Source organism: Pogoniulus pusillus, chromosome 14, assembly GCF_015220805.1.
Source record: "Pogoniulus pusillus isolate bPogPus1 chromosome 14, bPogPus1.pri, whole genome shotgun sequence".
Lineage (NCBI taxonomy): Eukaryota > Metazoa > Chordata > Aves > Piciformes > Lybiidae > Pogoniulus > Pogoniulus pusillus.
The window spans coordinates 530732-545008 of record NC_087277.1 but is presented as its reverse complement, the minus strand read 5'-3'; the positions used below and the strand labels follow the sequence as shown (position 1 = coordinate 545008).

The 14277-nt window shown below is 44.7% G+C and overlaps 1 protein-coding gene across 2 annotated transcripts in view; it reads left to right on the top strand.

Annotated features, from left to right (window-relative positions):
* SPAG1 (sperm associated antigen 1) overlaps nucleotides 1-14277 on the top strand; it is a 28956-nt gene that overhangs the window by 5697 nt on the left and 8982 nt on the right. For both annotated transcript variants that reach the window (XM_064154016.1, XM_064154017.1), the window contains 10 exons: nucleotides 41-108; nucleotides 1934-2052; nucleotides 2513-2618; nucleotides 3510-3640; nucleotides 4283-4389; nucleotides 5068-5230; nucleotides 8118-8540; nucleotides 8880-8979; nucleotides 10384-10536; nucleotides 13789-13964. In XM_064154016.1, the coding sequence (XP_064010086.1) occupies nucleotides 41-108; nucleotides 1934-2052; nucleotides 2513-2618; nucleotides 3510-3640; nucleotides 4283-4389; nucleotides 5068-5230; nucleotides 8118-8540; nucleotides 8880-8979; nucleotides 10384-10536; nucleotides 13789-13964 (1546 nt within the window). The remainder of the gene's footprint in view (nucleotides 1-40; nucleotides 109-1933; nucleotides 2053-2512; nucleotides 2619-3509; nucleotides 3641-4282; nucleotides 4390-5067; nucleotides 5231-8117; nucleotides 8541-8879; nucleotides 8980-10383; nucleotides 10537-13788; nucleotides 13965-14277) is intronic.

Below are 14277 nucleotides of genomic sequence, written 5' to 3'. Positions count from 1 at the left end.
TTTAACAAATGGTCTTACAGACTGACTGCTTCTCTTTCAGACCAAAAAAATACTAAGCAGACAAAGAAAGAGGAGAAACATCCCACGGGATTACAGTGAATGGGACAAGTATGTTCAACATTTGAAGATGTTACTAATTCTTACTTACCTGTTTAGCAATGGAACGTGGTTGCTGGGATTTAATGTATCTAAGGTCAGCGTTTCAGAGAACCACAGCCCTTTGGTGAGCTGTGGGGGGTTCGCAAGAAACGTTCTGTTAAAATGCAAATGATGTGTTGTCTGGTAGGCTTACCCCTGCCCATGGAGCCAGGGATCTTTAAGCTGCCTTTCAACCCAAGCCGTTTTGTGAGCCTGTGGTTGTGACGCTGAGAACAATTCAGTCTACACTGTGCTACAAGCTGCTTGAACTATAACAAGGCAGCAAAAAATATAAACAAAAAAGTGATTTTCTTTCAGATTTCATTTTTCCTTCCAACATCTGAAATATAAAGTCTGTGGAGGTACATAAAAGCAAGGAATTACAGTTACCTTAAATGATAACTTTTTAAAGCACTTCTAAGACTATTTAGCACAGGCTTATACATTTGATCTTCTGTAGTTTTAAAGCCAGAATTCTAAATTCAAACCAATACTGAGGAATTCCTGCACTGAGCCCATAATAAATTCCCCAAACTGTCTCTGCTTCAGGCAGAAATGATTCCTGTTATTAAGCCTGTTGTGGAAGGCAAAGGCAACTTTTCATCCAATCCTACACAGGCAAGCAGTGAGTAGAGTGTTTCTAGATGGTGCAGGAATTGGTTTTTGCTGGCTGGTTTGTAGCACTATGGCAGCAATGATTATTTGATATCAATTCCTAAACACTGGTTTCACAGTATCACAGTATCATCAGGGTTGGAAGAGACCTCACAGATCATCCAGTCCAACCCTTTAGCACAGAGCTCAAGGCCAGACCATGGCACCAAGTGCCACGTCCAATCCTGCCTTGAACAGCTCCAAGGACGGCGACTCCACCACCTCCCCGGGCAGCCCATTCCAGTGTCCAATGACTCTCTCAGGGAAGAACTTTCTCCTCACCTCCAGCCTAAATCTCCCCTGGCACAGCCTGAGGCTGTGTCCTCTTGTTCTGGTGCTGGCCACCTGAGAGAAGAGAGCAACCTCCCCCTGGCCACAAACACCCTTCAGGTAGCTGTAGACAGCAATAAGGTCCCCCCTGAGCCTCCTCTTCTCCAGGCTAACCAATCCCAGCTCCCTCAGCCTCTCCTCGTAGGGCTGTGCTCAAGGCCTCTCCCCAGCCTCGTCGCCCTTCTCTGGACACACTCAAGCATCTCGATGTCCCTCCTCAACTGGGGGGCCCAGAACTGAACACAGTACTCAAGGTGTGGTCTAACCAGTGCAGAGTACAGGGGCAGAATGACCTCCCTGCTCCTGCTGACCACACCATTCCTGATGCAGGCGAGGATGCCACTGGCTCTCTTGGCCACCTGGGCACACTGCTGGTCATGGTTTCAAAAGCTGCCTCAGAGTAGCCTTGGAAGCATCTGATGCTGTTTTGAAACCTCTCTCACATTTACTGTGTGAGTTGCTTTGAAGCTGTTTCTTAGGTATTTTGGCAGAGGTTAGCAGAGCTGCTGGACAAGGCTGGGGTTGAGCTCAGCTGATGCCACTGTCGGTGGAGATGGCAAGGAGGTGAGGCAGACATTTTTCTCTGCTGGTTTTAACCAGAAAGGAGAAAGAAGAGGGGAGGTAAGTACAAACAAAAGCACATGAAATAGCAGCATAAGGATGGGAGATGAGACTAAACTAGTCAGAGAAAACTGAAGAAGGCCTTTCCATCTTTTCCTTAGGTTCACAGTTGAAATACAGCATGCCTTTTGGTTAGGAGATGAGTCTGGCTCTACAGCATTATTGCATTTGTTATTTCTGTTCATTTAAGGCTGGATGTGGAAAAGGAGTGTGCTAAAATTGATGGAGGCTGTGAAGAAAGCACCTCAAAAGCAAGAATTTTTAGTAGGCCAAGTCTACCTGTCATCCAAAAGGAAATAGACACCTCTGGTAATGTCTGCTTGAGTTGTAATCCTGTCTTCTAGAGTGTCAACACAAATGGTGCAAGTGTGTTACCGACTTGAAAGCCTCTAGAGATACTAAGGGTCATAAGGAGGTCAGCTGAGCTTGAAGACTTACTTGGAAAAAGTCTAGCCTTAATGTAGTGATCAGTGAAAAGATTTCTGTTGCATGTAGGCTAAGAGCTCTAGGTAAAGTAGCAAAGCATACATCTGCTATTGTAAAGCAGTGGCAGAGGCTGGCCAACCACGTTCAGCTTGCACACTCGACCGTGTCCTAGCAGAAGAGTTTAGGGTTTAATTGTAGGCAATCCAATACACATTGGTCTTTGGTAGTTCACATTCTTTCAGATGAACAACACACAGGTGATGGCTTTCAAGGGATGTTAGCTGTCAGCAATTTGATTGCACTCTGCAAGTTGCTAGTTGTTCTGTATAGATATCTTTCCTAGGCATGACAAAGAGAGAGAAGATTTTCATTGCTACTCGTGAAAAGGAGAAGGGCAACGAGGCCTTTGCCGCTGGGGACTATGTGGAAGCAGTGCTGTACTATACTCGGTGAGGAAATACTGCTGGCTTCTTGCACTTTAATGAGCCTTACCTGTGACTGTTGTTTTAGAACAGTGCAATTACAGCAACTTCTTACTGGAGCAACTAGTGATAATAAGATTATTTTCCAAAGAGCAGGAAGATTTGACAGAAGAATGCTTTAAGCTGTATTGCATCCTGGCAACAGAGATCACAGAGAAGGAGTGACGGGATGCAGTCTGCAGGTGTCACAGACTTCTGCAGCTTTCCCAAACCCACTGAGATTCAAGGGCAATTTTATACAAAGCAAAAGATATAGTGCATTGAGAAGCTAAATTCATTACAAATTACTTCTAATTAATCAATCTCTTGATCCATTCATCTTATGCATCCCAGCTGCTGTTATTCCTCAGACATGCTCCTGGCACCATAGCAGCTGAAGCCTGCCCGCAGAACAGCCACACAGCCAGGGACTGGCCTGCACAGTTCAGCCACTGCTAGCTGAGTCCTTTTCCCTTTTACAAACAAGATCAAGTTGAAGCCTGTGTGGCCCTCCATGGTCTTCATTGTAACACCAGGGCTCCCTGGTCACTCTCAATACTCTCAGAAGTTCCATTTGGCATTTTCATTCAAGTCTACAGGAGTGGCAGCAAGGGGAAGCAATCAAAGTGGTAGGTGTGCCATGGCATCTTCTCTGTGACATCTCCAGTCAAAGCCCTGACAAGTAGCAGGCCTCTGGAGATGGTAAATCCAGTTGGATGGTTGCCTTGGGTCTCTCAGGAGAGGGTCCCTAACTGCTATTCTGGGTAGAATATCAGCATTGATGTAGTTGTGACATTGTTTTCAGCTCTTGACAGTGAAATGTTTCTGCATTTGCTTTTCTAAGTATGAGCCTACCATGGTCAATTTCCAACTTTGCAGGAGCATATCAGTAATACCCACTGCAGCTGCATATAATAACAAAGCTCAAGCAGAAATCAAACTTTGCAACTGGGACAGTGCCTTGCAGGATTGTGAGAAGGTGCTAGATATGGAACCTCACAACATAAAAGGTAAAGGAGAACATAAAGTTGACCACCTGTGGGTTCTTTTATTCCTAGCACATGGACAATCATGTTGTTAGTTGACTTGACTGAGCTTTAGATTAGGTCCAAGTCTGACTGAGGAAAGAGAGTAGCCTCTCAAAATAATTCTGTCAGTATGTGGAGGGTCAGGGAAGCTTTATGCAGCTCACCTGTTGATCTGTAACAAACACTCTTGGGCAGTAGCCTGGAGCTGACTTCTGTTTTTCATATATTGACTATGTAAGCCCTCTTGGATTTGTGCACTGCACTGTTTCCATCATGCCCACACTGAGCTATTAATTACCTTAAAAATACATGAAAACAATTAAAGCTGCTGATTCAATCTTTTCTGAAAGGAAGAGCTGGGATGCAGTTAACTACATTGCCATGGGAGGAGGCCAAGAACTGGAAAAACATAAAGAGATGGTTCATAATTCATCATCACTATCAAAGCTGCCATGTAAAATTGTCTTGTTACAAAGGATCAAGACAACAGTTATTACTAATAGAGAGTAATTAGGAAGTAAATGCAGAATTTAAAAACTGTTTTAAACATGTCTAGGAAAAAAAGTGTAGTTGTGTCCAGTTTATGCTTTAAACACTCCAGTGATGTGCTGTGTCACTTTGTAGCTCTGCTGCGCCATGCCACTGCGTGCAGTCAGCTGCAGAGTTACCAGACAGCCATGGAGGATCTCAACAAAGTGTTGTGTGTCGAACCTGGAAATGCTGTAGCTAAGGTAAGGACAAATGCATCCATTGAATGTGACTAAAAAGAGCTTGTATGAAGTTGTAGCATAAAGCAAGAACAGATTGTGGTGTTTGATCTAAAGATGAGTTTTGTGGGCACACCCAAGCCTCTGTGCCAGTGATCAGTTTTCCAAATCCGCATAGGAGCCTGTGGTGGAAATCAGGCATAGAATCCTAGAATGGCTTGGGTTGGAAGTGACCTCAGAGATCATCTACTTCAACCTCCTCACCATGGGCAGGGACAGATCTCAACAGACATCCAACCTGGCCTTCAGGACCCCCCAGGGATTCACAACCTCCCTGGGCAGCCTATTCTAGAGTCTCGCCACCCTCAGACTCCAGTCCTCTCTGCTAATGTAATTTAGGTGCCTACAATTTTGCTGCTGTGTGTACTGCCAGTGTCAGTGTCTTAGCTGATAGCAGCTGTTTGGAAATGTCTCTCAAAAAGCTCCACTGGGATAGGTGGGTTTAGCTCTGATGTGGAACTTACAGGAGGAATTCAAAATGGATGCCAAGCTTTTATTGTTAGAGTGGTAAAGGTAACCCAAAGGGAAAGAACTTGGACTCTTCAGGATCTCATGTGGATTATTTCTTTTCTGTACATCAAGTGCAGTTTCTATACCTATAAAAATGGTTTCTGCTCTTGCTTTTTTTTTTCTCTATTGCAGAAAAGTCTGTTAGAGATTGAAAAGAAACTGGAAAGTCTGAAGCCCGTATCTGAGACTCAAGGCAAAGGAAGAAGAATACTTATTCAAGATGTAGAGGATTTGGAAGGTGATGAAGAAAGAGGGGAAAATACAGAAGGTGGTGAAAGAAGCGGTGGAGATCGAAGTATGTCCTGTCATTCCTTACTCAAAGTCAGTGGGAAATGAGGGGAAATCGTTGTCTTTGCTACTGCAGTGTTTATTCACACAAGTCATCTGTGTTTGCCTCTTTGAAGACTGAGATTAGATCTGAGTGTGAAATCCAGAATCCAGTTTTACTGCACACCTTTGGCATTCTTTATAGAAAGGGCACAACAGAGCAGGTGGGAAATGTTGCTACAGTTCACCTGCTGCCTGTGTCCTGTGTCACTGATACCTGCTCTTCGATGTGGGCTCAGTGAGGGATTTCTTCTGGTGTTTGAGAACATTTCCTGTTTCTTAGCTCTTTCACACAGCTCTCCTGCCTTCACATCATCACATTTCAGCATTTTTCCTTCCTTGATTGAATCCCTGTAGCACGTAACTTGATTTTGGGTTTTGCTTTGAAAACTAGCAATCTTTTTTTGCTGCTTTTTAATAGAAGAGTTCATCGTGTGCTGTGCAGATATGTCTTAGATGCAAGCATCATGTAATTCTTGTGCTCTATGTAGTTTGCAAGCAGCTGAAGTGCAGCTCCTGCTCCTGGGTTATTGTGTGTCTAAGTGCTGAGATGAAGCTAGTGGCACCATCAGAACACCTGACTGGGAGGAAGTGAGCAAGCAGAGGCCACTGAGGCTTGCACTGGCAGGTTGGCTTTAGACTCAGCTGCTTGTCTGGGCTCTATCCTGACCCAGAATAGCATCCTTAGGTTGATTTTCAGCCATCTCCTTTCTGTTGGTTCTTTGTGACAAGTGACTCTTGTGTTTTCTGTGAGCTGTGTAGGTCTTTATCCTGAAATTAAATCAGCCTGTGGGCTTTCAGACTGAACTGTGAATCCTGGGCATCATCTCAGCAATGCATGATTGTTTGCACACAGATTTAAGGAAAATCTGTACATATCTACTAAGTCTTCTCAGCTAAAACCCAGCTGGATCCTGTCCCTAGCCTCACTGATAAGTTAATTTGAGGTTGCCCTCCACTGGGAGCATCCAGGTGACTAAGTGCCTTCTAGCTCCATAGGAAGACTCCCATTGTGTTGATGAGAGGTTTGGCTTCTAAACACAGGGCAGGCTGTCATCTGGCCTCAGTGGCATGTGTGCCTGTGATGGTGCCAGTGGGTGTGCGATGGGGAAGGCAAGCAGCTTCAGCAGTTACTCTGTCTGTTCCAACTGAAAAGCATACAGAGTCACTTCAGGTGTTTAGTAAATCTGATTCATGCTGTGAAGAGACTCCTGCCACTGTTTAGTCTGGAGAGAAAGCTGAGAGGGGATCTGGTCAATGTCTATAAACTTCTGAGGGGTGGATTCAGGACGAAGGTGCCAGGCTCTTTTTGGTGGTGTCCAGTGGTAGGACAAATGGCACATGCTGGAGCGCAGGAGGTTCCACCTCAACCCACCTGGATATGTTCCTGTGTGCCCTGCCCTGAGTGCTGTGGCTCTGGCAGAGGAGTTGGACTGGGTGATCTCTGGAGGTCCCTTCCAACCCCTGCCATTCTGTGATCCTGTGATGTGTTGTGATTTCTCTGCAGTGATGGCCTTTGAATAAACAGGGGCACCATCAGAGCCCTGGTCTGCAGCTTTCCAACATAAGCAGAGCTTGATAGCACTCTGCATTGCTCCTCTTGACTTTCTGAATGGTTTAGAACATGAACATCTTCAAATCAAACTGGATTCTTTGGCCTTGCAGTCTCACTTTGCCTGCAGTTATTGCATGTGGAATAATGAAACATCTATTTGATATTACAGATAGTTCTTCAGAGTGGATGGGTGAAGGTCTCAGATCTGAATAATTTACCTTTAACTTTATAAAAAAGTCTGCATGGGTGGAATGGATTTGTCCTATCATTGTGCCCACTGTGGAGTATAAATGTGTTGTGAGCTGTGGTATTTCAAAACAGGGGTGACAGCTGGGAAGGAGGCAGTTGGAGCTTCTGCCTGTTACCCACTAGGAAAGAGATTGTTTTGAAAAACTTTGTGCTGTCCCATCCTGTCCAGTTTGAGTTCAGTAACAGTTTGTGCATTAAAAAACCCAAAACATTTCTGTACTTTGGAGCAACTTGGGAGTTCAGTCAGCTTCAGGAAGGTTAGTTTAGGTCAGTTGGAACTAGCACTCCAATACACGAAGGGGTAAGAAACTCTGTTGGACTAATGAATACATCAAGAAGTTAAACGCCAGGATGCTAACAGTGCCAGACCACCGAGCTGCCTTTGTGTGACCAGAGGCAGGCTCTCTGCAGAAATCTGTCTGCTTACTGTGGTGGTGACCTGCTGGGAATTCCGGTGGTAAGGAATGTTTAGGCTGGTTAATATCGGATACCTTTAGTCTGTTACATTTCCCGGTTAGTAAGATGTAATAAGGGAAGTTGAGTGCTCAGCAGTACTTAAAAAGGCTTTTGATACTGTGTTTACATGAAGCCTTTCTGGGAATGATTTACAAGCTTTTATCCCTCCTGTTCTGCATTTGAGGAACGTTTTGAAGGGTGCAACGTTAGTGGATTGTTAGCTGTGTATTTACCACACAGCTTTTGGATTCCAGCCTGGAAAAAATCAAAGTTTCAGTATTGCACAAGCCAGTACTGAAAGAGTTAACGTCAAGGTGAGCTCTGTACCATTCCCGCACTACAGAAAAGGGGCTCACAGTATGCTCAGCAAGGAGAAATGAGGTTTCATAGCGATACCTTGTCAGTACTAATGGCAAGTTACTCGTAAGAAGGGATTTCGCTGTTCTTGGAAGTGTTTTGTGAGGGAAACCTTGCCGACCTCGGGCCCCCTGAAGGATGTGGTGCCGCGTCCCTTGAATGCACACCCCTCTGCTGCCAGGGCAATAGTTCCTTCTGATGATGCAAGCTCTTACTCAGCTCATTAACCTCCTTGCAGAAACTGGCGGGCCACTGAGAGCAGAGGCGGCGGAGGTGCAGGCTGCGATGGGCAACGCGCAGAGAAAGTCTCATGGCAAAGGAGGAGGCGGTAAGGCGGAGGACAGAGAGGCACAGAGGCAGAAGGACTCTCCCGAGAGCAGATTGAAAAAGGGCAAATCCGAGAAAAAATCCCCGAAGCATTCGTCAGAGCATGAAGAAGCGGTGAATGGCTATCTGCACAGCGAGCAGGAGAGCGCAAGCCCCGAGCGGGAGCTGGCCGGCGCGCACGGAGCGGGCTGGCAGCCGGCTGGCGGGGGCAGTCCTGCGCTTCCCCCTGCTGCAGCGAAGCTGAAGAGTGAAGGAAATGACTTGTTTAAGAGTGGGCAGTTCGGAGAGGCTGTGCTCAAGTACTCGGAAGCAATCGAGTATGTCACTGGTCTCGGTAAGTGTAGCACCTTATGCCTCACTCTGGGATTGGTGTACAGATGATGACCTAGCCCAGCCTAGCCCTGGATTTTGGGCAGGAGATACTGTGCAGTAAATTCTTTGTCGTTTCAGTAGGTGACAAAAATATATAAAGATCAGTGAAACAGTTCCAACTTCCTTGGGACAGAGATGTGTTTGTGTAATTACATGTTCTTGGTGACACGATAAAGGAGAGCTGCTTAAGCTTTGCCTTGTCAGCAAACTATCATTGCAGTGCAGCTTACCTTGGGCAAGTCTTTAATTCTTGCATCTTATTTTAATAATGACCTTTGGCTTTAATTGTAACTTCTTTTAGGAGAACAAAGTCCAGCTGATTTAAGTATCTTGTACTCAAACAGAGCAGCATGTTATCTCAAAGAAGGGAACTGCAGTGACTGCATTCAGGATTGTAACAGGTAAATTGCAACCTCTGATGTAGAGCAACAACATTCCTGATGATGAGTAGGCATTGAACTGATATGTTGTTATTGCAGTTTGACTTGGGACAGCCTTCAGTGAGGTCTGATGCCTGTCTGAATGGCAGAGATCTTTGCCAGTTATGTGAATAGTCACCTGGAGCCTAGGAAGGAGTATGTTTGAGCTTACTGAGTGAGGGCAGTTGTGAAGCTTCTGTCCACACAAACGCATGGCAGGATTAGAATTCTTCATATAAAAGCAGACTCACTTCATTGATTCTCTATAGTAACTTACTTGTAAAAGCTTTGTTAAGCCAAATCCTTATCATAGTGTTGGAGAATGCTTTCAGGCATCTGTATGGTTTACATGTGTGTGTTTTCTGTGTTTGCTTTGTTGCTTTGGGTTTTTAAACGTATACTTGGCATAAACAGTAATTAGGGCTGTTCAGGAGGTGAGGTAAAATCCTTTCTGTTTGTTATGGTTTTAAGGATACAGGAGTTGGAGAATAGACATCTGCAATGAATCCCAAACACTGCCTTCCACTAAATGATTACTGGATTTCTAGGTAGCTTTGTGTATGTGTTTTCACAGATAGGATTAGTAAGACTGAAGCTTCAAAAAGGATCCCAAGACAGAAGTCCTGTTAATCAGCTGGAGTTTATTTACAGCACAACTCAACTGTTAAAAAACCCCAAACCTAAAAATAGATGATGCACATACCTTTGTTGTAACTGTTTGACTTACTGTGTGGATTCTGCCTGGCAGAAGAGCTTTCTGAAAACCTCATCTGAAAAAGCAGACTTGTTGACAATCTTTTGTTAAGCAGATGGCTGATAACCAAGCTGGCACGCTTAACAGCCAGCATGTTTGTTTGGCAGGTTTGAGGCGTGTGAGACTCCAACTGAAGTCAGCAATGCAAAGCTTTGGGAGTTACACTCTTACCGTAGAATCATAGGACCAGTGTTAGGGGCTGGACCTCTAGAGGTATCTAGTTGAAGGTTAGTTTCTTAGTAGTTAAGGGTGGTGTCCTTAATGCCATGCCTATGTGTCACAGATACCCAAGGACCCAGAGTATTTAATGAACACAACAGAAGCGAAATGGAGACTAGAAAGCAGAACTGCCAAGCACACATGAAGTAGGCAATGACAGTCTAGGCCACACAACATAATGGATGATCTTTGGGTAGTCTACTTGAGTTTAAAGTAAAAAAGGGAGAGTGCTTGTATGTGACACCAAAATGAGTAAGAGCTGTGTCACCTTGGGGATTGATAGTCCTGTCCTCCTTGGGTATGTCACTGCTGGAATCAAGAGTAGTTGTGTCTGTCATGCACCAGCTTTGCTGATGTGGTTCCGTGGCTGTGTTTGACTCCTGCTTGTGCTTCCCTCCTGCTTGTTTCCCCAGAGCTCTGGAGCTTCAGCCCTTCTCCCTGAAGCCTCTTCTGCGCCGCGCCATGGCCTGCGAGTCCCTGGAGCGGTACCACCAGGCTTACGTTGACTACAAAACAGTCCTGCAGATAGACAGCAGCATCCAGGCAGCCAGTGACAGTGCCAATAGGTAACTTCTCTGACACGTTTTCTGCCAGCAGACCAAACAGAAGCGTAGAACTTGGGCTTGTGTTTCCCGTGCTCCCTCTGTTCTGTGTCCCGCGGGGGCAGCACAGCCAGAGGACTGGCTTTTCCTGCGTTAAAAATACAGTATTTGAAAGTCTTTTGTTACTGGTGGTTCCACTTGTGTTCTTTCCTGACTTGTACTTGATACCAGGTAGAGCAATAGCCTAAGGTCCATCCCTTTCCTTTTCATATTAGCAGTCTCCTGTGGTGGTTGGAAATTTATGTGGTGTAAACCCTTGAGTATGCTGCAGTTGTGTGAACATCAGAGTAGCTCCATAGAGTAAGTCTTAGAGGTGTAAAACATATAACTTTGTATTCCACCATTAATTCTTGCTGCCAAGAGAGGTCTTAATTTCTATCATTAAGTTTTAATAGTGTAGAAGTAGTGTATACACACTGTTGTACTTGTGTTCTCACATACAGTAAGCATTTAGGTGTGTGAATGATAAGATTTTTACATCCCCTTTTCTTTCCTTCTATCTTTTAATGGGGCAAAAAAAGAATTTCTGAAAGCAGAACAGCCCCTAGGCACTGAACAGGAAGCCACAAAGACATGACTTATAACAGTGGCTTCTGGTACCTATTTTGGTTTTGAGGCAAGGCCATGAATACCTGCATTGTTCCTTCACTAAAAAGTCTCTGGCATCTTTAATTTCTACTTTTGTAACCAGAGGTGACCAAAGGAGTTCATGGTACTTTATAAGTAATAATAGACCTCTAGTAAATAGTAAAATAAGACCTCTTAGAAGTCTTGCTTTTGGTAACACAACAAATTGTTACTGTCCACTTGGATTGGTGGAGGAACTGCTTGTCCTGGTAACTGTCTGATTATTCCACTTCATGCCCTGCTTTGCTTATTTTACCTGCAGATATGCTTTCCACATTTTCCCTTGACTTGTAAGTGGCTTAGTAATGAGCTTATTTCCCTTTTTTTACCTTAACACTCTTCCTTTTCTCCTCTCTAGGCCTTCCTTATGTTTTTAGCTTCACTACTCATTACTCTATCCTCCCTGGCAACCCATCACCTTATTTCAGCTGCTTCTTCCTTCTCTTCTCCTGGTAATTCATTTTTGCTTGCAAATTCTGAAGTATAGACCTCGTGCATAACCAGACCTTTACTCTAATTTCCTTTTGAATCTTTTATCATTTATAAATCAAACTGAAATTGTTTACCAAAGTATTACTTTTAATTTCCAAAGTAAAAGACTGTTAGAAAATTAACAAGAGTTACAGTTGCCCTACTGCCTTCTAACCTAAGAGGAGAACCACAAAACATAGTTTAATCTCTTTAATACTGGGAATACCAGGTCATAGCTACCTGCTGTTATTGGAGGATTGCTTTGTTTTGGAGTTTCTGCTGGAGACTGGGCAGTGATGCTGCAGGAAGCTGACAGGAACAGCTCAGCGCCCTACGTGTGCCTGAGGGTGGCTTTCCTAGGTTGTGGTAGGGCCTGGCTTTCTGTGCTGATCTAACTAAGCAGGCCCTCCACAAATCTTACACTTGAAGAGGTGTCAGTATGATACCTCTAGTAAATCTCACCTAGAAGACAAGTAGGTCTTACTATGCAAAGCTTTGTCCAGAGCATTTTGCAGCCAAATGGCCATGATAAAGAACGTAAGTACCTGTTTGAATGAGAAGCCAGCTGAAAGCAAGTGTCAGCTGTTCCCCGAGTGTTTCGCATGGTGCTTGGAGGATGCTTGATTGGCAATCCCCAGGTGTTTTTCAGAGCCATCAGAAAGGCTGGGTTTGGAATGGTGTGTGCCAAATGACAGGCAAAGTCACTTGGAGCATGCTTTTGGTGAATGGCTTTTCCTATCTGTGGGACCATCAGTTCACTCCTGCTTTGTGTGTTGCCACTGCCTCTGGAGCGAGCATTTCATTACTTGCTTCCCACTGTGGAGAGGCAGAAACTGTCGTGTGGGGCAAGGTGTTATGTATTTCTATTGACTCAAAGTTTCATTCCAGTTGTCTCAGCTCTTTTCATATCACTTAGCAAATTGCATCAGATAGCTTGGGAGCTTTTAGTACAGAGTCCCATCTGAGTATTGCACTCCACAAATAAATTTGTGAGGAAGCCCAGAACTGTAGGGTTGTTGGGTCACGTTAGGGTGGGGGCAGTGTTTGTCCCAGCTTGGGCACGGTTTCTCAGCTAACCAGGGCACACAGGTATGCATTGCTCTAAAGGCTCTGCTTGAGTTAGTGTATCACAAAAGATCAACTAATCATCAAATCCTGCAGGAGTCCTTCTGATGATTTGCATGGATTGGATCAGTTTCTTCACCTTTCTAGGCCCATTCTGGTAAATGGAGAAACCCTAAACAAGAAGGCAATGTAGAATGCGTTCTCTGTGGGAAATGCCCACGTGTAATAAATTGCCTTTTGAATGTGAAGTGTGCAGCTCTGGTCTCTAGCAAAACAGCCTGAGTAAAGCTTAGGGCCATTTGGTTTGTGTTGCTGTGCCATGTTTTATCTTCACAACTGCATTCAGACTCATTAAAAAGCCCTCAAGTTTACTAAAAGCGGAGCAAAGCATCACTGGGACAGGATGCTCTGTTGGCATGGCCTATAAAGTACTGCTTAGGAACGATACAGCCTCTGGGAGGGCACTGCAGGTGACACACACACCAATCTTCTGCTTACTCACTGAGGAAACAAGAGCAGCTGCACAGTGCTGTGAAATAGGATATTCTGTAGGTGAAGAACTTGGCTTTCAGTTCAAAAATGTATAGGCTGTTCTTTGTGTCAGTTTTATAGCTGTTACTCAGATAGTTTAAAAGAACAAAATTAGGCAAGGAAGCTCCTTGGGTAAGTCATGCTCATCCTGGCTCATTCTTCATGGCACGTTCAAGTTTGTTGGGTGTGTATTCCTGTAGTCTGGTTTTCACACCTCTCCTAGGTGGCAATGCACCAGCTACCCAAATTCCAGGTTTATTGCCTGTAGTGCTGATGTGATTTGCTTTGTTACCCAATGCAGAATTTTCCTTTGTTAGACACTGGGCTTATCACCAGTTGAACTTGACTCCTAAGCTCATTTTGAGATGTTTGTCTCGCTGTTATAATTCATTGATGTTTGTTTGGGGGGTTTAAAAACCAAGCCCACAGAAATTGTAATGGGACCCTCAAGTCCTGTGGCTGTGCTGATGCTTGCTTAGGTCAAGCCTGAGTTAAGTAGATGCTGGGACTTTTCTTTTTCAGAATAACGAAGACTTTAATAGATCAGGATGGTTCCAGATGGAGGGAGAAACTGCCACCAATTCCAGTTGTCCCAGTCGCTGCTCAGCTACACGGGTGGGCTGGAGGAACCCTGGCTTCAGAGGGCAAGCCAGGATGTGCTGCAGATATCAGCAGAGAAGACGAGTTGCAGAGCAATTGTACGTAGAGCTAAGGCAAATACATGGACACAGAAGAGAACCTCCTAAGTGAAACATGGAATGCAACTGAATCACATCTGCTTCAGAAATCATTACCAGAGACCTGTGGAAAGCCAAGTTAGATGAGTCAGGGCTGTCCAGCGCTGGGGAGACCTTAGAGCAGCCTTCCAAAACCTGAAGCCATGAGGCCTACAAGAAAGCCAGGAGGGACATTTTACAGAGGCTTGCAGGGGCAATGGGCTGAGTCTTGAGGAGGGCCGATTCAGGAGATTAGGGAGAAATTCTTTACCATGAGGATGGTGAGACTCTGGAA